Here is a 25,840-nt window from a genome sequence, read left to right on the forward strand (position 1 = left end):
AAGCCGCGACGAAGAACAAACGGGGCCCTCCGCACGTGAGCGGCGACAGCCAATCAGAAAGGGGAATGGAGGCGGAGACAAGGCGCGGTTAGGTGCGCTCCTCCTCTGACTATGGCAACGTTGGCTCTTTTATGACTCGGGGACTTCAACTCCCAGAATTCCTGAGCCAGCATTGCTGCGGGGGGAAAGGGAGAGGTTTCCAAGCTGAGCCATGCTGGCTGAGGAATTCTGGGAGTTGAAGTCCACGCGTCACAAAAGAGCCAACGTTGCCTACCCCTGCGTGTATCGTATCAACAACAAAAGCGAGCGGGAATGGTGACGTAGGTGCGTTGAATTAGGGGAGGAGAACTGGAAGAGCGACCTCCCTCCCCCCCCGCTTCCTGATGTGTGTGTGTGTTTTTTTTTCCTCTCTGACAGTTTCGTCAGAGGGGATACGCTAAAACTGATTGGTTCCTCGTTGGCGCCGGGAACCGAGCGATGGAGTTGCAGGCGGAGCTGACCGGCCGCGATGGCTTGAAACGAGCATGGCGAGTTCGGTGTGATCCTCCGGGAGAGCTGCGGGGCCTGCTGGCGGGCTTGTCTCGGCTGCGGGAGGAAGTCACCGCTCGGCTTGGCCCTCTGGTGCAACAGGAGAGCCTCGCTGCCGCCGGGGACCGAGATGAGCGTGGAGGTGAGGGTCTGATATTTGGAACTGGTTTTTGTCCTTGATGTTATGATGGTCCTTCATACTCTATGCCAGGGGTAGGCAACCTTGGCTCTATTACAGTGTTTCTCAACCTTGACAATTTTAAGGCATGTGGACTTCAACTCCCAGAATTCCACAGCCAGCAATGCTGGCTGTGGAATTCTGGGAGTTGAAGTCCACATGCCTTAAAATTGTCAAGGTTGAGAAACACTGCTCTATTATGACTCGTGGACTTCAATTCCCAGAATTCCTGAGCCAGCATGGCTGGCTCAAGAATTCTGGGAATTGAAGTCTCGAGCAGTGGTTCTCAGCCTGTGGGTCGGGACCCCATTTGGGGTCGATCGACCATTTCATGGGGGTCGCCAAGCAAGGCTGTCCGCCATTTTTTTTTGTCCGCCATTTTTTTCCCCTTTTCTGGCAGGTGCCTTACCTCCCTTGGGCTGGGCCAGCTGGTGGTCGGCCTGCTCCGTCTCTGCCGCTTGCCAGCTACGCCTCGGCCGGCGCAGGGGGCGGAACCACGCATGCGCAGTGCTCCCGGGCAGGGAAAGTCCTCGACTTACGACCGGTTGGGTAGTCCTCGACTTACGACCGGTTTAGTCCTTGACTTACGACTGGTTTAGTCCTCGACTTACGACCGGTTTAGTCCTCGACTTACGACCAGTTGGGGTCGCGGCATTAAAAAGGTTGAGAACCACTGGTCTAGAGTCATAAAAGAGCCAAGGTTGCCTACCCCTGCTCTATGTGGTACCTGTGAGGACAGATTTGATTGCTCTATTTCAGCTCCCAAATGAAGGAGGGCGTTTTGGGATATTGCGTCCTATGAGCGAGGATAAAATTGGGCTTTGATTGTGTTTGGGGCATACTAATCCAAACTGACCAGTGTGATCCTTATTTTTAGCAGGGGAGGTTGCGTTTGGCATGGATGGAATTAAGGCTTGGTAACTTTTACCTCATCTTTCTATCTTACCAAAGAGAATCGTCTCAAAGCTTTGTCTAACATGGATACTTAGACTTCAGTAAGGCATTTGATAAAGTAGACCACAACCTACTCCTTGGTAAGCTAGAAAAAGGTGGAATAGACAACACCACCACCAGATGGATCTGCAGCTGGCTGGCAAACCGTACTCAACGAGTAGTCCTCAATGGCAATACATCCACATGGAGAGAAGTAGGCAGTGGGGTACCACAAGGTTCCGTCTTAAGCCCAGTATTCTTCAATATCTTCATCAATGACTTAGATGAGGGAATTGAAGGGGAACACATCAAATTTGCAGATGACACCAAACTGACAGGAGTAGCCAACACCGTAGAAGACAAACTCGGGACCCAAAAAGATCTTTACAAACTTGAATGGGCCCTATCCAACAAAATGAGTTTCAGTGTGGAGAAAAGCAAAGTTTAGGTAGGAAAAAATCAAAGGTACAAGTACAGATTGGGCAAGACCTGGCTTAAAAACAGTAACTGTGAGAGGGACCTTTGAGTCCTAGTAAATGATCACTTAACCATGAACCAGCAGTGTGCAGCAGCAGCCAAAAAAGCTAATACAATCCTGTGTTGTATAAACACGCATAGAATCAAGATCACACAAGGTACTAGTACCTAGTAAGACCACACCTGGAATACTACAGCCAGTTTTGGTCACCATATCACAAAAAAGATGTTGAGAGTTTGGAAAAAATTCAGAGAAGAGGAACTAAGATGATCAAAGGCCTGGAGACTAAAACACATGAAGAACGGCTGCAGGACTTGGGTTTGGCTAGTCTAAGAAAAGAAGAAATAGGGGAGACATGATAGCAGTTTTCCAGTATTTGAGGGGCCGCTGCAAAGAAGAGGGGGTCATGTTATTCACCAAAGCACCAGAGGGCAGGACAAGAAACAATGGTTGAAACTGATCAAAGAGAGAAGCAACCTGCAATTAAGGAGAAACTTGCTGACAGTGAGGACAATTAATCAGTAGAATAGCTTGCCCCAGAAATCGTGGAGATTTTTAAAAAGAAAATGTCTGTCAGTGATTCTAAGAGAAAGAGGAAGGATGTAATAGAGCTGAATGAAATTGCCTGATCTTACGGAATAAAACTGCTGAATACATGCAGAAAAATTAAGGTATAGATTTAATTATGAATGAAGGGCTAAAGCGTATGTCAGAAAATATAAATTGGTGTCATCTAATTGTGAGTATATGAAAGTAGGAATCCATGGGTTAGTGACAGACCCATTCATAAAACCAAGAATGAATGATATCTCTGATTGTTTTATTGAATTGACTTGAGATCCTCAGAAAGAGAGATGAGAGAATCATGTCATGTATCTTTGAGAAAGGATGTGATGCCACCTGTTTTGAAGATGGGAGTAATGCACCCTCGCTAAAGCCCTCCCTTGAGCAATTCATTTTTTTTACACTTTCACTGTTTCCAACCTGCCCTTTTTAGATAAGTTTGTTGAGCATGGGTGACTTAGAGCCAATCACTCTCAGCCTAACTTGCCTCACAGAGTGGTAGTGGTGGTGGTTGAGAAAATAGGAAGAAGGTGTGTTGGATATGTTCGCTATCTTGACGTATTTGTAAAAATAAAGGTGAGATACAAATAAANCATTTGGGGTCGATCGACCATTTCATGGGGGTCGCCAAGCAAGGCTGTCCGCCATTTTTTTTTGTCCGCCATTTTTTTCCCCTTTTCTGGCAGGTGCCTTACCTCCCTTGGGCTGGGCCAGCTGGTGGTCGGCCTGCTCCGTCTCTGCCGCTTGCCAGCTACGCCTCGGCCGGCGCAGGGGGCGGAACCACGCATGCGCGGTGCTCCCGGGCAGGGAAAGTCCTCGACTTACGACCGGTTGGGTAGTCCTCGACTTACGACCGGTTTAGTTCTTGACTTACGACTGGTTTAGTCCTCGACTTACGACCGGTTTAGTCCTCGACTTACGACCAGTTGGGGTCGCGGCATTAAAAAGGTTGAGAACCACTGGTCTAGAGTCATAAAAGAGCCAAGGTTGCCTACCCCTGCTCTATGTGGTACCTGTGAGGACAGATTTGATTGCTCTATTTCAGCTCCCAAATGAAGGAGGATGTTTTGGGATATTGCGTCCTATGAGCGAGGATAAAATTGGGCTTTGATTGTGTTTGGGGCATACTAATCCAAACTGACCAGTATGATCCTTATTGTTAGCAGGGGAGGTTGCATTTGGCATGGATGGAATTAAGGCTTGGTAACTTTTACCTCATCTTTCTATCTTACCAAAGAGAATCGTCTCAAAGCCTTGTCTAACATGGATACTTAGACTTCAGTAAGGCATTTGATAAAGTAGACCACAACCTACTCCTTGGTAAGCTAGAAAAAGGTGGAATAGACAACACTACTACCAGATGGATCTGCAGCTGGCTGGCAAACCGTACTCAACGAGTAGTCCTCAATGGCAATACATCCACATGGAGAGAAGTAAGCAATGGGGTACCACAAGGTTCCGTCTTAAGCCCAGTATTCTTCAATATCTTCATCAATGACTTAGATGAGGGAATTGAAGAGGAACACATCAAATTTGCAGATGACACCAAACTGACAGGAGTAGCCAACACCGTAGAAGACAAACTCGGGACCCAAAAAGATCTTTACAAACTTGAACAATGGGCCCTATCCAACAAAATGAGTTTCAGTGTGGAGAAAAGCGAAGTTTAGGTAGGAAAAAATCGAAGGTACAGATTGGGCAAGACCTGGCTTAAAAACAGTAACTGTGAGAGGGACCTTTGAGTCCTAGTAAATGATCACTTAACCATGAACCAGCAGTGTGCAGCAGCAGCCAAAAAAGCTAATACAATCCTGTGTTGTATAAACATGCATAGAATCAAGATCACACAAGGTACTAGTACCACTTTATAAAACCCTAGTAAGACCACACCTGGAATACTACAGCCAGTTTTGGTCACCATATCACAAAAAAGATGTTGAGAGTTTGGAAAAAATTCAGAGAAGAGGAACTAAGATGATCAAAGGCCTGGAGACTAAAACACATGAAGAACGGCTGCAGGACTTGGGTTTGGCTAGTCTAAGAAAAGAAGAAATAGGGGAGACATGATAGCAGTTTTCCAGTATTTGAGGGGCCGCTGCAAAGAAGAGGGGGTCATGTTATTCACCAAAGCACCAGAGGGCAGGACAAGAAACAATGGTTGAAACTGATCAAAGAGAGAAGCAACCTACAATTAAGGAGAAACTTGCTGACAGTGAGAACAATTAATCAGTAGAATAGCTTGCCCCCAGAAATCGTGGGCGCTCCATCACTGGAGATTTTTAAAAAGAGGCTAGACAATCATTTGAGATGGTATAGGTTTTCCTGCTTGAGGGGGCTGGACTAGAAGACCTCCAATGTCCCTTCCAGCTCTATTCTATTCAATATCTGGTGGCCCAAAAGGTCATGCGAATGACCTGTGGAAGAAACTGCAACTTGGAATGTAAAAGGAGTAAAAAGTAAAGGCCATATATTAAAAACATAATAAAAAGAAAATGTCTGTCAGTGATTCTAAGAGAAAGAGGAAGGATGTAATAGAGCTGAATGAAATTGCCTGATCTTACGGAATAAAACTGCTGAATACATGCAGAAAAATTAAGGTATAGATTTAATTATGAATGAAGGGCTAAAGCGTATGTCAGAAAATATAAATTGGTGTCATCTAATTGTGAGTATATGAAAGTAGGAATCCATGGGTTAGTGACAGACCCATTCATAAAACCAAGAATGAATGATATCTCTGATTGTTTTATTGAATTGACTTGAGATCCTCAGAAAGAGAGATGAGAGAATCATGTCATGTATCTTTGAGAAAGGATGTGATGCCACCTGTTTTGAAGATGGGAGTAATGCACCCTCGCTAAAGCCCTCCCTTGAGCAATTCATTTTTTTACACTTTCACTGTTTCCAACCTGCCCTTTTTAGATAAGTTTGTTGAGCATGGGTGACTTAGAGCCAATCACTCTCAGCCTAACTTGCCTCACAGAGTGGTAGTGGTGGTGGTTGAGAAAATAGGAAGAAGGTGTGTTGGATATGTTCGCTATCTTGACGTATTTGTAAAAATAAAGGTGAGATACAAATAAATAATAAAATGATTTATCTAGGTCACTGTCATTTAGGATTCAGACCTGGTCATTGATTGAAACTGATATTGGTTGCTTTGGTTGATGATTTTTATCGTGTCCAGGATGAGGGGAATGCACCTTTCTCAGTCCTCCTAGACCAGTGGTTCTCAACCTGTGGGTCAGGACCCCATTTGGGGTCGATCGACCATTTCATAGGGGTCGCCAAGCAAGGCTGTCCACCATTTTTTTTGTCCGCCATTTTTTTCCCCCTTTTCCAGCAGGTGCCTTACCTCCCTTGGGCTGGGCCAGCTGGTGGTCGGCCTGCTCCGTCTCTGCCGCTTGCGAGCTACGCCTCGGCCGGCTCAGGGGGCGGAACCACGCATGCGTGGCGCTCCCAGGCAGGGAAAGTCCTCGATTTACAACCGGTTGGGTAGTCCTTGACTTACGATTGGTTTAGTCCTCGACTTACGACCGGTTTAGTCCTCGACTTACGACCGGTTGGGGTCGCAGCATTAAAAAGGTTGAGAACCACTGTCCTAGACCTCAGCAGCATTTGATAACATTGTATTCCCCTGCAAAGGATGGAAGTTATTCATTCATGTGTTCTGGCATTGGCAGGACATCCCCATTATAGGATATTGCTACTGGAGCTGTGGTGGCCATGGTTGAGAAGTAACTGCAGATACCCTTCTACCCTGTTCTGTGTCCTGAGCAGATGCAGCTTACTGATATTAGAGTGTAACTATCATATGTCAGCCTCTATTTGGCATCCCAAAGATGCTTTTTCACAAGCCAACTGGACTTTCTTGTTTTTCTTTGAAGATGTTTCGCTTCTCATCCAAGAAGTTTCTTCAGCGAAATGTCTTCAAAGAAAAACACCGTCCAGTTGCCTCGTGAAAAAGCATCTTTGGAACAACAAAGGAATGATTGCCAGATCATATTATCAGTGATGGACAGTTGACATATCAATGTAATGTTCCCATTCCAACGTCAATCATACAGGATTGTCCTAAAACACTTCATCTGAAATTTTCCATGGGTGCTGAGTATACTATGCGCACATTTCTGCTGCATAGAACATGAGTAGCATGATGGCTACATTGGATACTTAATTTTCAGCTGTTTTTCCTTTTACAAAGACATTACTATTAATTGGCAAAAGCTGACTGAGCACTACCAATTCATCCAACATCAGTGAATCTGGCTACTGTTGATGCAAAATCAGATAACTAGGTTTTTTAACTCATGCACTTGTTCATTTGGCTCATTTCTAAAGGCCATATTAATTTCTGAGTCATGAGGTGACATAGTCATGTTTTGTTTTAGTCCAAACCCCTCTGCTCTTTTATGACACCTAATAGTTCCTGTGCCTTCTGTTCTGATTCCTCTGTGAAAACAGTGTCATTGGTTTATGTTGCATCAGTGAAATTCAGTTTATCTGCCTTACATTGAGTTCTTGTATTTCTGACTTTTCCCTGTTATCCAATCTATCACCTCATTGAACAACAATGGTTATAATACATACCCTCATCACATTCCTGTTTTGACTATAAAAGGACTAGTTTTATCATTGTGCACTTGTGCACTTAACTGTGTCCTAAAATGCAGCAAAGGCTCAGGTGATTTTGCTGCATATGCTGATCACCAAAACAGCTTTCTACTCAAAATCCCAGTGGAAACTCTTAAAGGTAGTATTGAAAACAATAAATATACTGTAGTAACAATTTACTTGCCTGATGGTGAAAGTCTGGCATACACAGCCATGGTTTGCTCTGAAACCACCTTGTTCTTTCTTGGTGGAAATTCTCTTATCTGCTATATGTATTTTCTGATAACTTGCACAAGGACCTTTCCATCTATGGCCAGGGGGCTAATTCAGCAATAGCTTTCACATCATGGCTTTTCAGCCTTTTTAAACACGAGCACAATATCATCAAGTGTAGATATCCTTATAAAAACCATTCAGAAGGAACACAAGCCCATGGCATAATTAACAGCAGCAGAGGAGTGTCAGAAAAGTCAGCATCAATTCTTAACCGATATTGAGGACTACAGTAATGTAGTCATGTTCAAACAGGAACAGGGGAGTTAACAGATGATTAATTTTTACATCTGTTTACAGAAATCTAGATGGGCCCTTCAAAAGTAAGTCTGCTCTGGGAAAACTGTGGCTCTGGGATTTTCATAGTTCCTCCCCACTAGCCCAACTGTAAAAGAGAGTTAAAAAAGCATTGGGAAGGCTGAATTTCTATCTGAGGTGATGCTGACTGCAGATTAGTACAGATTTTATTCTGAATTTTCTGAAAGACTTTATTAAAAAAAATCAAAATGATGACTTCCTAGTCATCTGTAAGTAACTAGGCAGACACTGATAATTCCAACTCACAATTCAGTCAGGAGAATGGTTACCCTACATTGCTAGTGTATTCTGAGGATGTATTCTGGGGAAGTAGCTGAGTGCATCAGATTGTCGTTCAAACACAATGTAAAAGTACAACTAATCAACTATACCTAACAAAATATCTAATTATTTCTAAAGTATAGAAACACAACTCTGTGTATAATCTTTTGCTCACATGTATTTTGAACTTGAACTAGCAGAGAAAAATTGAATTCTATTATGGAAATAAGTTTATCACAAGTAGAATGATACTTTAGGAGGCACTTGTTAATAGAAAAAATAGTTCTATGTGATGATTAATATTTTTGTAGGTGATAATGGAGATGAAGATGAGGAGGAAGAAGAAGAGGAAGAAGGGAAGCATATCAATACCAAAGGATATTCAGATGAACCACCATTAAAACGGACAAAACCACACTCCTGATGGAAACTATAAAACTTTTTTTAAAAAATATTAAAGTTCCCATACTATGAAAACTTATATTTAAAAAAATCAAGGCTGTTTGATTGGATGTTGATTTAAAATTGTTCATAAAGTTATGTATCTGTTATTTTAAATTATTCAACAAGAAGATTGTATGTATGAGCAAGTAAAAGAGAAGCAAAGTTGAAAGTACCCTTTGTGCTTGGGAAAGGCAGCACTAATAACGCTTGACTGGAGCAACTACTGCCAGGCAGAAATACCCTCCTCAATTCCCAACAAGGCTAGGCTCAGCTAATACCCCCCCCCCCAAGTTTTACAGCCCAGCATTTATCAGAAAACCTCGGGGGAAGCACTCGGTTGCTCTCCAATCTGCTGAAAAAGGGGCAAACTGACCAGCACATCATCCATCAATTCAGTTGGCCAACCCTAGCTTTTGATGTGCATTACATCTACAGCTGGCAAGTTTAGCCAGTTTTTTTTCAAGGTCCTTAGAAAGCCAGGTTAGCATACACCCCACCAAGCTTTCGAACTAGAAAAAGGAAAGCCAAACTAGAGGGCGTGAGTGAGCCGGAGAAGTAGAAGAGAGGGCAAGCAGATAGAGGAAGAGGGTAAACATACCGAGACTGCCAAGATTGTTTTAGCCCTTCAAGGTAGACCACAGGCTTGGAAACTAAGATTCTGCATGCTAATGCTCCTTTTGCTGTAAGATTATAGTAACAGAATCTTAAAAGTCTGAATGTACTTCCCCCTTTCCCTTTTATCTTCATGAGAATTAGAGTGGATTTTTTCTGAGATACTCGGTTTACAGTTCTGGTCTCAATATTTTTTTTTTATTTAACTGTTGCCTTATTTCTTTTTTGTTCATACCTGGAGGTGGGTTGTTGTTGTTTTTTTGTTTATTGATGTATTTTTCTTGTTTTTAATATTTTATTTGTAACCTCTCAAGAGTTGGGAGTCAGGTACACACATATTTTAGTGGTAGTAATTTTGAATAGTATAAATGTATGTTGTTATTTGCAAGGATTAAAAACTGATAATGGGGAATTTTCTGTTGTTGCGCTTCAATTTCTACTTATCCAAGTTATCAAAAATGGAATTTTTAGTTAGATATTATCTGAAGATCCATTGTTTCCCCATTTCTGCACCCAAATAACCTTCCCAATGGTGTGTCTGTGAGCTTACAGTTCTCAGAAATAGTCAATATTCAGAATATTGCCACTGAGACTTGTAGACTGGATTTTAGTTTGGTTCTAGTTATTTTGTATGAAATGCATTTTATTATCTTTGCAATGATTCAGGTACTTGATTAGAGAATGGAATATTAAACAACTTGTTTTTGAAACATGAATAGCATTACATTTTAAAGAAATTATGCAGAAGTAAAATATATGATCAAATAAAAAGATAATTTTCTTTTAAACATGTGTGCAAAAGGAATCTCATTTATTTAGTGCAACATCATCAAAGAAGAAAGGACAATGTCTCAATGCCACTTTTATAATAATTCCAAAGTTTACACATAAACATAGGCAAAGTCAATTTTCAGCAGTTCCCTTATAGGAAACTTGACGTTTTGAAGGATGCACAGTGAATTAGGGTTTCAAATATATATTTACTCTAAAATCTTCAGATGGAGTGTAGAAATTCTGCTTTGTAAGGCAAATATGAAGAATGTTACCCTCTGTTCTCAAAAGAACTTTTCACCAAACAGAATACCCCCCCACAGTTAAAAATCATCTTGTTAAAAAAAAAAAAAATAGAAGGTTGGTAGGTGCTCTGTCCAGAGGTTAATGTTGAGAAAAAAAATTTCAAGTTCCTTTCAAATATTCAATTGATCTTCAACTTATCAAAAGCCAGCCACTGGGGAAGGGGAGAGGCCACATTGATTTCCTTACGTGTCAATAAGCTGCAGTCTGCTGATTTGATTGGAGGCCTTTGCAAATGTTTGATGACGATTGCAAACCACAGCCAAGCAGATAGGAATTATGCAGTAGCCCACTGTTTTAGGATCAGCCCTCGTACACGAGTAAAGGAATAAGAACATTTGTAAATAAGGTATTAAAAAGATAATGGCCCATAGCCAAAAGGGTACAGAGAGAAGACGTGTTTTTAAGGAATGCATCCAACTGATTTCTTGTTTAAATTTCTCTGGGGGTTGCTGAATGTGTTCCAGTGCTAGTCGATTGTAAGTCTCATTGATTTCGAAGACATAGTAAAAGGCTGCAGCACTTGCTACTAGGTACAGTCCCACACCAATCCATCCCATCCTCTGACGAAAATTCATCATTCTCCATGCTCTGTGCCTTAAAAACAAAAATAATAATTAGCCATTGTGAGGAAAAGTAAGATACAATAGTACACAACAATAAGAGTTGCTCAGTATCAGCCAGTCTTTCGCAACCTTAGCAAGTTTAAGAACCGTGGACCAATTCCCCAAATTCCCCAGCCAGGAAATTCTGTGAATTAAAAGTCTTAGTATTAAAGTTGAAAAGTACAGGCATAATAGGCAAATTTTTGGCTTTTTGATTTTAAGATCTATTGACAGTAGCAAGGTATCCGATACTAGCATTGCCTGCAATATGCTAACTATAAAAATGTTTTAATAAACCCCAGGGGGGCAGTGTTAGGCTTCAAGGTTTAGCATGGCTGGCTCAGGAATTCTGCAAGTTGAAGTCCACGAGTCAAAAGAGCCAAGGTTGCCTACCCCTGGTCTAGCACAACACCTGACAACCCCCCTCCCTCTGTGCTATGTGTCAACTAGAAATGAGAAGGAAAAAATGGCTGCAGCTCATTCTAAAGTTGCTCATTCTAAAGTTGACATCAATTTCATTCAACTACGGAGCTGATTGGATGATTTTGGACTTGTTCTTCACTCTCAGCCCAACCTACCTCACATGTAATGGTGAAAAGTTTATATAAGTAGGTAGATAGCAATATACACACACAGATACATAAAACCTCTTTCAACCTTCCTAATGCCGTGACCCTTTAATACAGTTCCTTATGTGGTGACCCCCAACCATAAAATTATTTTCGTTGCTACTTCATAACTGTAATTTTGCTACTGTTATGAATCGTAATGTAAATATCTGATATGCAGGATATATTTTCATTGTTACAAATTGAACATAATTCTATTCTATTCTACTCTATTCCATATTGTCTATTCTATTCTCTCTTCCATATTGTCTACTCTGCTCTGCTCTCCATTCCATTCCATCTCTGCCCTGCCCTGCCCTGCCCTGCCCTGCCCTGCCCTACTCTATATTCTATTCTGTTCTGTTCTGCCCTATTCTATTCCATTCCATTCCATATTTTCTACTCTACTCTGCTCTGCTCTATATTCTATTCTATTCTATTCGACAATTTAGGATCGTCTTCTTCCTGGTTATTCGAAAAAGATTCAGTTATAGAAATGACAACTTTCCGATCATTCTCTACATCTCCCAGCTTTGCATTTGGAGTGAAATGAATCCCAAATTGCCCTTAGTATATTTGATTACTTTATTTCAAAACGGTCAGAGAGGAGGGTAATTTCCCTAAGAACCGCCCATCGTGGCGCTCAAGGAGCTCCTGTCTCTCAGCCCCGCCCCTTTCGAGGAGGAGAGTTTGGGTGGGGGGGAGCAGAGGGAAAGCGTTCTCTTCTCACGGAGGAAATTGGCCTCGGTGGCTCGCCGTACACGAAGCCTTAAGCAGCGTAAGAGTTGGAAGAGCGAGGGGTTCGCCTTTCCATCCCTGCTGCGGGGCTTGCAGCTTTGTGGGTTGGTACTTTCACGCTTGCGGGATTCGAAACGCCACAATGGCTCAGAACGTTCAGAGTGTTACATTGTCTCTCACGCTGCCCATCACTTGCCACATTTGCCTGGGAAAGGTAAACGGATGCCAGTGGGGGGCGGCGGGAGGGGGCGGACGGCAGGCAGGCCCAGGCGGCAGCAGGCGTTGCGGGCCAGGCGCTCCCGGGCGGCCACATAGACTCAGGATGAGGCAGCGGCGGCACAGGTCCAGCACCGGCCAGGCCAGCCTCCCCTCACTCCCTTCAGGGGTCTGCCCGGAGCCTTTAGCGAGGGGATTATTGTTATTGTTAGCGCCCCGGGACACCCAGCTTGGCTCGGATGGGCTCCCGAGAGGGGACCCCGTCCGGCTTCAGCAGCCCGGGAGGGGCGCAGGCGGGGTTCCCTCGAGCCCCCCCCAGCATTTAAAAGGGTCCCCAAGCAATGAATAGATGCTTATGGCATTCATTACTTGATTATTAAAGTCCCATTTGTTTTGTATGGAGGGTGGGATATGAGACACCTTCCATCTAGTATGAAAAGCAAGGAATTGTGTGTAAAAAAAAATTCCACAGAAATGGCTGCTTTTTTCTGAAGTTAGCAAAAACTGAAGAACTGGGATGCAATGATTAAAGCAAAACTAACAAAAACAACTAGGGACATCAAAGTTCCGTCTTCTCTGAAGAAAACCACTCTATAATTCTGATCATTTATCAAACACATAACACAATATTGAAGCATATTTAAGTTCTATAAGCAATGACATTTGATTAAAATTATAACCTTCTCTACTTTCAACACACAAAGAGGCATATAATTCCCAACTAGGAATTGTATAACTGTCAGTATCACTCATCCCAGTATGATTATGAGTGCTCTAGGCACATATTGCTCAGAAGAGTAAGATGTCAAACCAACTTTTATTCCTGCCATGAATCATCTCAACATCCTAAATTAATTGCAGAACTTTAGGCATTAGCAATACATGGTTTTGTAGCTGTTAAAAAAAACCTTTTCTTTTGGTTTCAATACATAAAGGCATAGTGGCCTTAGTTAACGATCAAAGAAAGTTTGAACTTTTCTCCAAACTAGGAACATATTGAATTTAGAATGGTGAAAATGAATGAATGAAATACACACACACACTCACTCGTTTTCATCTTTCAGAAAAAAGCCACAATTACACAATATATCAAAGGAAATATCAATAATTTAAAGCAAACCTGTTGTAAAACTCACACTATTTAAATAGAGATGTGGATATAGCAAATTGCTACATAGACTTCTTCCTTTAGTATTATTTTTGTGAACATACTTTAATGATCTTAATTCTGAATTTCCAGAAAAATAGACCAATGTTTATTAGCAATAATAGCTATGAAAAATAACAGGAAATAGCATGCGCCACTTCTGAGCTCCCTGAAGTATTTGATTAGCTACTTGAAATAATTTGAGTGTTGTCTAAACAGACATTGGCCTGTTTCAAAATACAATTCTGACATTTTCATGTTTGCAATAAACATTATTTATAACAGGTTTGTAATAAATTGTTGCATATAGTTCACCGTTATCAAACTTGGTCATTGTTTTTCAAAATGGCTACATGAGATTTCAATATTTGCTTTACAGTCATTATCTCAAGATACTAAATAGCAAAGAAACCAATCCATCAGATTTACCTGATTTTGCTTACATAGGAGAAAGGGCTACTTATACCTTAAAACAATTTAAAAATGTTTCAAGGACAATTCTGAAGAACAGTAATTAAAGTCCAAGCAATACCTTCAGACCAATTGCTCTGTATTGCAACTTATCTGTACTGCAGTTCTAGGCAATCATTTCACTATGAAGTTTATGTACTTATGAACAACTTAATATAAACTGTGGATATGTTTTAAAGTCACAGAACTGAGTTGAAATACCACAGTAATTAACTTAGAAAATCCCTACTTCAATATTTACTGCAGTCACACATCCTATAGCATTGTACATGACACTGTAGTTTCTGTTTCCTGTTATAATTGAGACTGAGGGGCAAATTACCCTAAATGTTGAACTATTTCATCAGCACAAACACCAAACAATCATCTCAAGGCAACACTACAGGAACTTTATTCCAGTTCTACAGCATACTTTTACTTGAAGCATGTAGCAATTGGAACAATCTGTTCCAGAGCTTGATTTACAGATTATTTTGCTGCCAATGTAATGACAATATTGTTTAAAAAGGTGTAATACTGTATCAGGATTCACTAGAAGATTCTGACTATAAAAAGCAAAGAAAGTACAGAATATAATAGCTTTCTGAATAAATATGGATTAATTCTCTTCACTTCTCTACTGATCTCCCTGAATCTATCACCTCTATCCACACTATAAGGAAGAGATGCATACTTCAAAATTTTGGTATTATTACATATATATTAATCCCACTCTTCTTCCAAATAATTGGAGACTTAATTAATATGAAGATAACAGTCAGTGTTGTAAAGCTTCACTGCATGTTTTTCATTTTACCTATAGAAAATGGGTACCATAAAAGTATCACTTTCTATACAATATCTATAGTTCATGGATAACTTTTATATTCTGTAAGAGTGACACAGAGCCAGTTGGGTGAATTGGTTAGGCCCGCAGTGGTTCTCAACCTTTTTAATGCCGTGAACCCAACCGGTCGTAAGTCGAGGACTAAACCGGTCGTAGCTCGAGGACTACCCAACCGGTCGTAAGTCGAGGACTTTCCCTGCCCGGGAGCGCCGCGCATGCGTGGCTCCCCCCTGTGCCGGCCGAGGCGTAGCTGGCAAGCGGCAGAGATGGAGCAGGCCGACCACCAGCTGGCCCAGCCCAAGAGAGGTAAGGCACCCGCCGGAAAAGGGGGAAAAAATGGCGGACAAAAAAAATGGCAGACAGCCTTGCTTGGCGACCCCCGTGAAATGGTCGATCGACCCCAAATGGGGTCCCGACCCACAGGTTGAGAACCACTGGGTTAGGGCATCATGCTAGAACAGGCATATTCAACCTTTTGGTTTGCCTGAGCCGCATTGAGTAAAGAGGAATTGCCTTGGCGTATATAAAATATATTTTTAATTTGTTTTGAGAATTTATATAGCCGCCCACTCACTTTCAGTGACTCTAGGCCAGTGGTTCTCAACCTTTTTAATGCCGTGACCCCAACTGGTCGTAAGTCGAGGACTAAACCGGTCGTAAGTCGAGGACTACCCAACCGGTCGTAAGTCGAGGACTTTCCCTGCCCGGGAGCGCCGCGCATGCGTGGTTCCGCCCCCTACGCCGGCCGAGGCGTAGCTGGCAAGTGGTAGAGACGGAGCAGGCCGACCACCAGCTGGCCCAGCCCAAGGGAGGTAAGGCACCCGCCGGAAAAGGGGGAAAAAATGGCGGACAAAAAAAATGGCGGACAGCCTTGCTTGGCGACTCCCATGAAATGGTCGATCGACCCCAAATGGGGTCCCGACCCACAGGTTGAGAACCACTGCTCTAGGCAGCTTACAAAAAATAAAAATCTAATATACAATTACTCTATATTTATATATACTATATATATATAATATAGTAATGTAATAAATGCACATTAATAATGTTAAAAGTTTATGATCTCGTGGGGCAGCATCACTAGCTGTCCAGGGCTGCATGGGGTTGGGAGAGAGTAAGTTCTAACCCTGCCTTAGGCACAAAGCCAATTGGGTGACCATAGGTCAGTCCTCCGTTCAGACCAAGGAAGGAGGCAATAGCAAATCACTTTTAACATCTTGCCAAGAAAACTCAGAAACTTGTTCAGGCAGTCCCAGGAATCAATGTTGACTCAAAGGCATACACAGACACACACATAGACACACACACACAAAAGTGTGACACGGTAGCTATAATTTTCCAAAATATTTTAAAACTACATTATTTCCAAAGGTAATAATGTAGATAGCATTGGAAAACTTATGAAGAAAACTTAAGAATTATATCGCCACTGTTTATCATTTGCATCTTTTGTAACAACTGGTTTTCATTTCTATCTTATCTGCCATATGGTTATTCGGTTAAGCCACATTAATGGCTCTTTCTTCTACATATTGATCTTTATCTACCCTGCTTCTCTGCTATGCTATTCTCTAAATATAGCACACTTCCACAGAACTATTCAAAGACCAAACCTATTTTAAATATACTGCTTGAGAGAGATGTACTGTATTCATTCAATACAAAAGGACGCATTTCCACTGAATGCGGTGGCAAGGAAGTCAGTTATTAAAATCATTAATACCAGGGAACTACAAACAAAATTCAGCGTGAAAGACAATTTTTTTTCCCCACCCTTCCATAAACTGTAGACTAGAGAATTTTCTCTTCAAAGTAAGTGGATTATCAAGTCTCCTTGAGATTGAACTCCCTTCCCTCTGGTGATTTTATGGATGTAACTTCCATGTTTTCTTGGCAGCAGTACAGAAATAATTGGCCATGCCTTCTGGGATTTTCTTTTTTAAAAAAAAAAAAAAAAATTCCCACGCAAGTTTATAATCTGAAGACTTCTCGGTGGTCTCCAATCCAAACAGTAACTTCAACGGATCCTGGATTTATTTTACTTTTTTTAGGTTAGCCAAGCTCAGATCCCTGTCTATCTTCCCTGTCTACCGTGTTAATTTAACTGCTTCTCCCAAAACAGAGGTACACATTGAATAATAAAAGTCCCTCCAAGGGTTGGGCAAAGATCCCTCCTCCGGGAGACAAATGCGAGAGATCCCACCTTCCAGGATAAAACTTTATAGAGCAGGATTTCCAGCGCTTTGGTTCCTTCCCTCGCGGTCCCTCTCCCACTAGGGTTGCCAGGTGTCCACTATTTGAGTGGACAGTCCACTTTTTTCACATTATGTTCACTATTTTTTTTCACAAAATAGTGGAGATTTTTTTTTTTATTCAAAAGCTTTATGATGAAATGGTACGTAATCTAAAGCTGTACGGTCTACTTTTTTTTACTACTTAACACCCCCCCCCCCGCTTGTCCGCTATTTTTTGGAAGCAGACCTGGCAACCCTATCTCCCACCCACCCACCCAAACTCAACCAGACCAAGGGCTGGCCTCGGGCACTTCCTCGCCACGGGAGAATCCACGCAGCAGGGATCGAGCGTGCCCCGAAGCGAGTGCAGAGTGCCTTCTCCTCCTCGCCACCAGTCCCCCCCCCAATGAGGTTTCAAGGGGAGCCAAAAGTTGCCAGATGCCAAAGGGAGGGGAGGGGCTCCAAGGCAACGCGGAGCCCCAATCCCGAGAAATGAAGCCCCAGCCCCTACTCGGGGAGAGGCTCCGCCATCCCTCCCGACCCTCGGCGACGAGGCTGCCGCATCCCGAGCCCGCTCCCTCCCACCGGCGTACCTTCCTCCGCTAGGAAACCCGGGAGCAAACGAGCCGGAGGCGGAGGGCAGGCGAGGGAATCCGAGGAAGGACGGACCGCCCGCCCGCCCAATCACATCGCTCCCTGCGCCGAGTCCAGCGGAGGAAGGGAGGGAGGGAGCGCGGCACTCGGCCACTCAAGCCACGCTCCGGATCCCTCCGGCGCCGGGCCCACCATCCGTTTGGTCTCCGGCCGAAGACCCGCCCTCGCCTCCCTCTGCTTCCGGGTGGTGCACGAGGGCTGTCTGCTGCCGCGGCTCCCAGCTCTGGAGTCACGAGCGTGAGCCCGGGATCGGAGGGGGGGGGGCGTCTCAGCCGCCGGAACCACCCGGCGGATGTACGAGTGAGACTCCTTTTTTGAGAGAGAGAGACGAGAGAGCGAGCCAGGCTTCCTTCTTACGTAGGGGCAGAGGGGATGGTCGGTATCAATCCCACCTCTTTGCGTTAGAGGAGGGGGCGAAAGATCAGTAGAGAAGCGCAGGGTTTAGATCAGGGGTAGTCAACCTTGGCTCTTTTATGACTCGTGGACTTCAACTCCCAGAATTCCTGAGCCAGCTGCGCTGGCTCAGGAATTCTGGGAGTTGAAGTCCACGAGTCATAAAAGAGCCAAGGTTGACTACCCCTGGTTTAGATGCTGCAGCAGGAAAAAAAAAAAAACCCCGCCACATACATTTCGCTCCTTAGACCAAGAAGATTTGATTTTGTAAAAACGTTGATTGCTCTGCGAATGGCTGATGTGAGTTTTATAGGTAAAGACATTTTTTCGGCATTTTCCCCAAGGATTGGAGAAAAAGGGAGCCTCTTATCTAGAGAGAGTTTCCACCGTGTGATACAGCAATGTGATGTAGTATCAGGTAGTCCTCAACTTACGACCACAATGGAAACCCCCCCCCCATTTCTGTTGCTAAGTGAGAAATTTGTTCAGTGAGTTTTCGGCCCATTGTATGACTTCTTGGCACGTTTGTTAAGGGAATCACTGCAAGTTGCTAAATTAGTTAAGTAACCCCGTGGTTCAAAGAATCTGACTTCCCCATTGACTTTCCTTGTGAGAAGGTTGCAAAAGCTGATCACGTGACCCTGGGAGACTGAGTGACTCACTTGTCAAGCATCAGAATGTAAATCATGTTATTATGACTGCATCAGTTGAAGGCTATAGCAGAGGTCCCCACTCTTTTGGGCATCAGGGACCGGTTCCGTGGAGAAAAGTTTTTCCACGGACCCGAAGGGGTGTGGTTTTGTGTGCTGCCTGCTGGGGCTTTGCTTGTTTGTGAAGACCGGTTGCTGGCACGCTGCGGTCCAGTACCAGCCACGGACCTGAGGTTGAGGACCCCTGGGTTATAGTATTCACACTGGGGTTTCTGGACCACTTCATGTTATATGACTTAACAGCTCCTGATCACTACATAGGGCCTGCCCACCTCCCAGGCGCTGATGAACCTGTGTTAATCTTGTCACGCTGAACTAGTTCTGTCATACTCAGAGAAACTTGCCATGGTGAGAGTGTCAGCACGCTGATGCAAGCACACCAGGACGTTCTGTGGTGTCTGCTGTTGGCAATTGTGAATGCAGTCGACATGTCACATGATACTGCCACAGTGGGATACATGAACAGGAAATACAAGGCAAAGAAACAGCTTCATTAACATTTAGACAAAGACATACCCCAATCAAGGGATATACCATATGTACTATATATAGATACAACGAAGAGTAAACCAACATGTCAAGCTTGAGAATACTGAAAGACTAGATGACAACAGTGTTAGCACTGTCCTCTGAGGAAATGATATGAAAATGACAATAGAAGTGGCACTTTTAAAATAATATTGATACCAGAAGTGATTGGGTGTATTAAAGATCAGTAAGCACAATAAGAATGTCAAATCTTTAGTTGTTGTAAGTTTATAAACTCATTAACACTCAAGAAACATTTGGGACCAAGAAAAAACTATCTTGAACTCTCATGTCCATCCAGTTAAAATCACAATAGGACTAGGAGACCTTGTCTTGGATATGTTTGTTACCTTGGATTATTTGTATAAACAATAAAAATAATAATATGATAAAAAATATAGACTGGAACAGCCACTTCGCAGGCAGACAACTCAACTCATGAAGAGAATTTGATAAATAAGTCCAAAAGCTTTCACACGAGCCACAGTCTACTGTTTCAGACAAAAATATTTATATTTAAAAAAATAGGATTACCAACTTTGCAGGCTGTCAAATCAACAAGACTCATCACTTAAGTAGATCTGGGAGGGTCTTGATGAGAGGAACTTTTTTGGGAACTGCATTCTTGACATCTATTTCAGGCAAAAAGTATTTTGAAACAGTCATTTTCCAAAGCCAGCTAATCAGATCACACATCAATAGAATATATAAAGTAACCATGTTACAATTCTTTCCTTAAAACAAGTGGAATTCTATGAACATGGCAGAATATAATGTATTAAGAAAAGGATATTAACTATACTGAATGCTTGTAAAAAAATCCCTGGGTCATTGCTCCATGTCTATGGATAAATCACTTCTGCTAGATTGTTGTAGTAAAGATCTCTTGGAATAATTTGCACAGCTGGGGCTTTTGATGAGTTAATAAAGTGTTATTTAAAGGTTATTCCTAAAATAAAGGTGGTCCTTTACTCAACTTTATGTTGTGTACCAGTTACACACTTTCCTGGATAGGAAGGCTCTCTACTTGGCCACTGACATCCTGATCATCTCCCATTTGGACTATTGCAATGCATTGGTCTATCTTTGAAAAATATCTGGAAACTTCAGCTGATACAAAATGTGGCCACACAGGCAATCTTGGGCACTCAAAGAATGGCACATATAATACTTGTGCTGAGTGAACTCCACTGGATGCCAGTTTGCTTCTGGGTCCAATTAAGGTGTTTATGGTGATCTTTAAAGCCCTACATGGTAGCATGGGGCCAGGTTACCTATAGCTTTGGTTTGCCCCATCACATTAGCCCATCCCACTCAGTCATGCAAAGAAGGTATGTTATGGACTGTGTCAGTTAAAGAATTCCAATTGGAAGGTCCCAGGAAGAGAGCCTGCTCTGCTTTTGCCTCTGCCCTTTGGAACAGTCTCCACACACACACACCCGCCCCCCTGCCCATCCCACGGTGAGGCAGGCCCCAAGTCTCCTGGCCTTTCAAAAATATCTAAAGGCCTGGTTCTGGCACTTGGGGTTCAGAAGGGGGGCCTGAGGTTGGTTTGCAACCTGAAGCCCCTCACCCACCTTTTAATTAATATTTATTATTGAGTTTTAATCATCCTTGCCTCAATTTTAAAAATTTTATATTCAGTTTTTAAGTTTTTAAACTTTTATTTGTAGACCTCCCAGAGACCCTTTGAAGGAGATGGGCAATTTCTAAAGGGAATGAATGGATGGATGCATATTCTCATTTGTTTCTAATATGCTGGTTTCAGAGACTCAGTTGAACAATTTTTAGTTGTATGAACCCAGCATAGTCTGGTTTGTTTGGACACATTCTGATTAAATTGTGGCCTATGTATATAAAAGTCATTGGTTTTATTCATACAGGACATCATTACAATGTGGTTTGATTGTGCTTAACGTGTTATGAAAATCCAACCTTGCAATTGAGTTAATAAGTGGAGTAAACAAACCATAGCATATTATGTCAGGTGAATCAAACCAGATTCTTTATTCATGTCAGAAGCACCTTCACATTATAAACATATAACATTCAACTGACCAAATAAAATAGTTATAAAATAGGTCATAAAATATAACACATGTAAAAAGTATGTAAAATAAGTAGGATTAAAACTAAATGATATTCGCCCAGGATCGGGCCATGTCAGCACCATTTTCTCTCACCAGTATGAGATCTTCATATATGTGGAAGGAATTGTACACAACGTAGCTTATGTGACATGGATTGGTTTTTTCCACAGTCACAGAGAATCTTTTGTTGGGAAGCCAAGGGTAGTTGCAAGTGACTACCATTTTTCCTGTATTTAAAATTCTGTTGAAGCCCACTAGATGGAGCACAATAGCTTAAAGAAAGCCAATTTTGATGAATAAATCCCTAAAGTGCTGCAGTAATTCTAAAATAAGTTTGATAAATTTGATTGTAGAGATATTAGAAAAAAACCAGCTTGTTCTCTAGGCTTAACAAAATAACCTTTCAAATTGCAAAAGTACTGATTATTTTGCCAGAGATTCTTAATAATCAGTATTAACATTTTAGGGTAAATATGCTTGTTTGGTTATCATATGAAGATGTTGCTTTTCCATCCATTTTTGCTAAACCAGCAATAATTGTATTCTCCACAATTTCTTCTGTGTAGAACCATAAGGGAGCAGTGACAATCAACCTTTGACCCAGTTTCTGAGAGGTGTTAGGATGTTGTGAGAAAGAAGCACAAATAGATTCCATTCATGTGGAGTTGGAGTTCCTGGCCAAAAGGAATACAGATAGTCCCCGATTTACAACCACAATTGAGCCCAAAAGGTCTGTTGTTACGTGATACATTTGTTAAGTGAGTTTTGCTCCTTTTTACGACTTTTCTTGCCTCAGTTGTTAAGTGAAGCACTGCAGTTGATCGTTAGTAGCCCTGTTAAGTGATTCTGGCTTCCCCGCTGACTTTGCTTGTTAGAAGGTTGCAAAAGGGGATCACAGGATCCTGGGACACTGCAACCATCATAACTATGAGTCAGTTTCCAAAGGTCTGGTTTTTGATCACATGACTATGGGGATGCTGCAATGGTTGTGTGAAAAAAGGTCATAAGTCAAATTTTTCTGTGCCGTTATAACTTTGAACGGTCACTAAACGAACTGTTGTAAGTTGAGGACTACCTATATTGCAAAATCATTCAGGAAAGATAAAATCAGAAAGACTTTTGTATTGCACTTGCCTGGTACCCTTTCCTTCTTCTCTTCAGATTCTAATGACAGTATAATAAATAATTATTACTAAGTATAAGTATGGCTATACATTTTAATTTAGCCTGACTTGCTTGTGCACCAGAGGATAAGAATCAGATGGATTCAGGACATAATCATATACAACAGCCACAACAATCCACTTTTTAAAATACAAGCCACAGAGTTCCTATGAAAAAGAGTAACTGGAAAAAGCAAGGATAATCTCAAAATTAAAGTGAAGCACATGTTATACAGAATTTTTGTGCAAAAACCTTCCTGGAAGGCTTTTTTTATTTCCGGTCAGAAATCTCCTTTACCAGAAGAAAAAAATGCCAGAAAGAACAATCCATTTCAGTAGAATGCAGGGCCATTGATAGGCTTTAAAATCTTATTTTCCACCCAATATTTTGATTGATCATTTTGGAGATATAGAAATCTTTTGCTGTGAAATACAGTTAGAACTACATGGTAAAACAAATGACTTTCAGAGATCTTGAGTATGTTTCAGAACACTATGTGGAATAGAATTGAATGAAAGTCTGATCTAGTAGAGTGGAATTGATATGTAGTGTTGTGCAGATTTATTAGATCTGTATTAGATCTGATGCAAGAAATGAATATTTATTGAATATTTACACTGGCTATGCATAAGCGTGAGCATTTATCCACCATATATTATAGAGGTGAGAGTTGGAGTAAGGAGAAATATAAATGTAAATTGTATGCAAGGGGAATGGACTACTTGAGAACTATGAGTTGTACAACAGCACTAGCACTTAGATTCATATACCACTTCATAGTGCTTTACAGCCTTCACTAAGCAATTTATAGAGTCAGCCTATTGCCCCCAACAATCTGGGTCCTCATTTTACCAACCTCTGAAGGATGGAAGGCTGAGTCAACTTTGAGCCCCATCAGGAGTGAATGAATTGTACAAGAAGTGATAGGAGCAAGAATGAATCAGTACTAAATATGAATATGAATTGAATAAAAAAGTAACTGAGCAGTACAAAATACATTGAAATAGTTTGATCAGAAATGAGGATCAAATTGTAGATCAGCTACATCAGTGGTTCTCAACCTGTGGGTCGGGACCCCATTTGGGGTCGATCGACCATTTCACAGGGGTCGCCAAGCAAGGCTGTCCGCCATTTTTTTGTCCGCCATTTTTTTCCCCATTTTCCGGCGGGTGCCTTACCTCCCTTGGGCTGGGCCAGCTGGTGGTCGGCCTGCTCCGTCTCTGCCGCTTGCCAGCTACGCCTCGGCCGGCGCAGGGGGCGAAACCACGCATGCGCGGTGCTCCCGGGCAGGGAAAGTCCTCGACTTACGACCGGTTGGGTAGTCCTCGACTTACGACCGGTTTAGTCCTCGACTTACGACCGGTTTAGTCCTCGACTTACGACCAGTTTAGTCCTCGACTTACGACCGGTTGGGGTCGCGGCATTAAAAAGGTTAAGAACCACTGAGCTACATAAAGAAAGAATGAATGGATTGAGAGGAAAGTTGAGAAGATCCTTGCTGAATGGATTTGGTGAGTGTTAAGTCCGGAGATGAAAGGCGAAGGAGGCAATTCATGTTACAGAACAGAGCTTTATTCTCACTCTCTTACAGCTAACAACCAACAAGAGCAGAGGCACGCAGGCCTCTTTTTATACCCCCAGATCCCTGGGCAATCACAACCAATAGCAGGCAGTCTTTTCCCGCCTTGCGCATGTGCGCAAGGCCGGCGCCGCTCAGTCTGGTCCCGGGCAGCTTTTGCAATGCCCGGGACTCTTGCATCGTCCCGAGCCTGCTTCTGCAGGCTCAGGACACAACAGTGAGATCTTTGGAATGAGAAAGATGATAAATGGTATTGGAGTAAACTAGATTTCCCTTCCTTTCTTATGTCATAACTTTAATTTTTTGCCTTTCACTTTCTTACTCCTTTTCTATACTTTCTATAATCTTGCTTAGCTGTAAAGGAAATAGGTGATGGATATGCATTATGAGCTAATCAAGATTACATGAGGTAGCTGTAGCAAATATTGAAATTGCTGTATGAACTAATTGTCTTTTTTCATTGACTAAATCTGGTCTGTTTCCATTTGTGTTGTTTATGAAAAAGGACCCAGAAACACTATACAGCTATGCTAACCATTTTTGCAGACCAGATTTGTTGGTCCCAGTATTTTTACACAAATTTAACATGATGAATGTAACAAAGCATTGTTGGTGCTTTTTGTCTCTAAGACCATATTAAAATGGTGTACTAGTTCTTATTACTCACTAAGAGTGCAGCAAAGTTCCTAATTTCCTGAACCACAAACTCCTCAAAATTTATTTTAGCCTAGCCTATCTTGTTGTGTAAACCTAAAAGTGGATTGTGTTTGCATAAGATAACCCAAAGTGTAATGTGGATTGTTGGATTGTCCAGATCAGAACTGACATATATATTTTAGGCATGTCATCTGAACCTGGACTACATCTAACCAGCCATTACACCTCCTGGGAAGTGGCACATACAGAAGCAACAGCAAGGGAAGCTAGTGCTGCAGCTGCACCTTTCCTTCATCATTGTTGTTTTTCCTTTCAGAAAACAAAAGGACTGGGAGAAGGATTCAGCTTTCCCTTCCTCACCATTTGTGGCTCTGATCCTCAGCAGGTCACTAGAGGTGTTTTTGCAAGAATAGTTTAAAGGAAGGGCTAATCAGTGCAACAATTGCTGGAATATCTACCTTGGGGAACAAAGGAAATGGAGGCTGCTGCCAGCATAGTACACTCAATTGTCTGTAGAACAGTGAGCAGGTGCGTTCATTGATTATGGTATATTAAGTGTAGTTTAGCTTATTGTATAAAAACACCCATAGCAACAGCAAGGCAGACTTCTGGTAGAATTTAATCCTGGTTTGGAATTCATCAAGCAGTTCTATTTCTTCCAGCTTTTCTGGCAGAGAAGCCAGCACCTTAAATCAAGGAAGCTTGCAGTTCTATAGTGGTCCCATGACATTTTCACAGGCATCAGTAGGAAAATCATATACATATACTGTACTGTAAACATCCCTTGACAGGTCAAGCTCCTTATAAGATTTAAGACCAAGTGCAGTTTTTTTTTTTAAATGCTTTATAAATAAATGGTATAAGATAGGAATAGGTCATCCTTTGTGGGCCAGTGGATTCTTTGTAATTTTAAGAGTATGTCATGGTTGCTCCAATAAAATTACTT

The 25,840-nt window shown here is 42.1% G+C and overlaps 2 protein-coding genes across 2 annotated transcripts; one reads left to right on the plus strand and one right to left on the minus strand.

Moving 5' to 3' along the window:
• The first annotated feature begins 406 nt into the window (after nucleotides 1–406).
• On the plus strand, nucleotides 407–8,706 carry GON7 (GON7 subunit of KEOPS complex). Its single transcript, XM_015815701.1, has 2 exons — nucleotides 407–670; nucleotides 8,456–8,706. Exons 1-2 carry the CDS (start codon nucleotides 478–480, stop codon nucleotides 8,566–8,568), a joined length of 306 nt encoding a protein of 101 aa, XP_015671187.1. The 5' UTR covers nucleotides 407–477; the 3' UTR covers nucleotides 8,569–8,706.
• A 1,284-nt stretch (nucleotides 8,707–9,990) lies between these two features.
• On the minus strand, nucleotides 9,991–17,843 carry TMEM251 (transmembrane protein 251). Its single transcript, XM_029284088.1, has 2 exons — nucleotides 17,713–17,843; nucleotides 9,991–10,871 (listed from the first exon to the last, which is right to left on the minus strand). Exon 2 carries the CDS (start codon nucleotides 10,853–10,855, stop codon nucleotides 10,460–10,462), a length of 396 nt encoding a protein of 131 aa, XP_029139921.1. The 5' UTR covers nucleotides 10,856–10,871; nucleotides 17,713–17,843; the 3' UTR covers nucleotides 9,991–10,459.
• Nucleotides 17,844–25,840: the final 7,997 nt, after the last annotated feature.

This window comes from Protobothrops mucrosquamatus, unplaced genomic scaffold (assembly GCF_001527695.2).
Source record: "Protobothrops mucrosquamatus isolate PMUCROS unplaced genomic scaffold, P.Mucros_1.0 scaffold368, whole genome shotgun sequence".
Lineage (NCBI taxonomy): Eukaryota > Metazoa > Chordata > Lepidosauria > Squamata > Viperidae > Protobothrops > Protobothrops mucrosquamatus.

Coding starts and splice junctions, on each gene's coding strand:
- GON7 (XM_015815701.1), top strand. CDS start 478: ATGGAGTTGCAGGCGGAGCTGACCGGCCGCGATGGCTTGAAACGAGCA. Junction 671..8,455: donor GGACCGAGATGAGCGTGGAG/GTGAGGGTCTGA, acceptor ATATTTTTGTAG/GTGATAATGGAGATGAAGAT.
- TMEM251 (XM_029284088.1), bottom strand. CDS start 10,855: ATGATGAATTTTCGTCAGAGGATGGGATGGATTGGTGTGGGACTGTAC.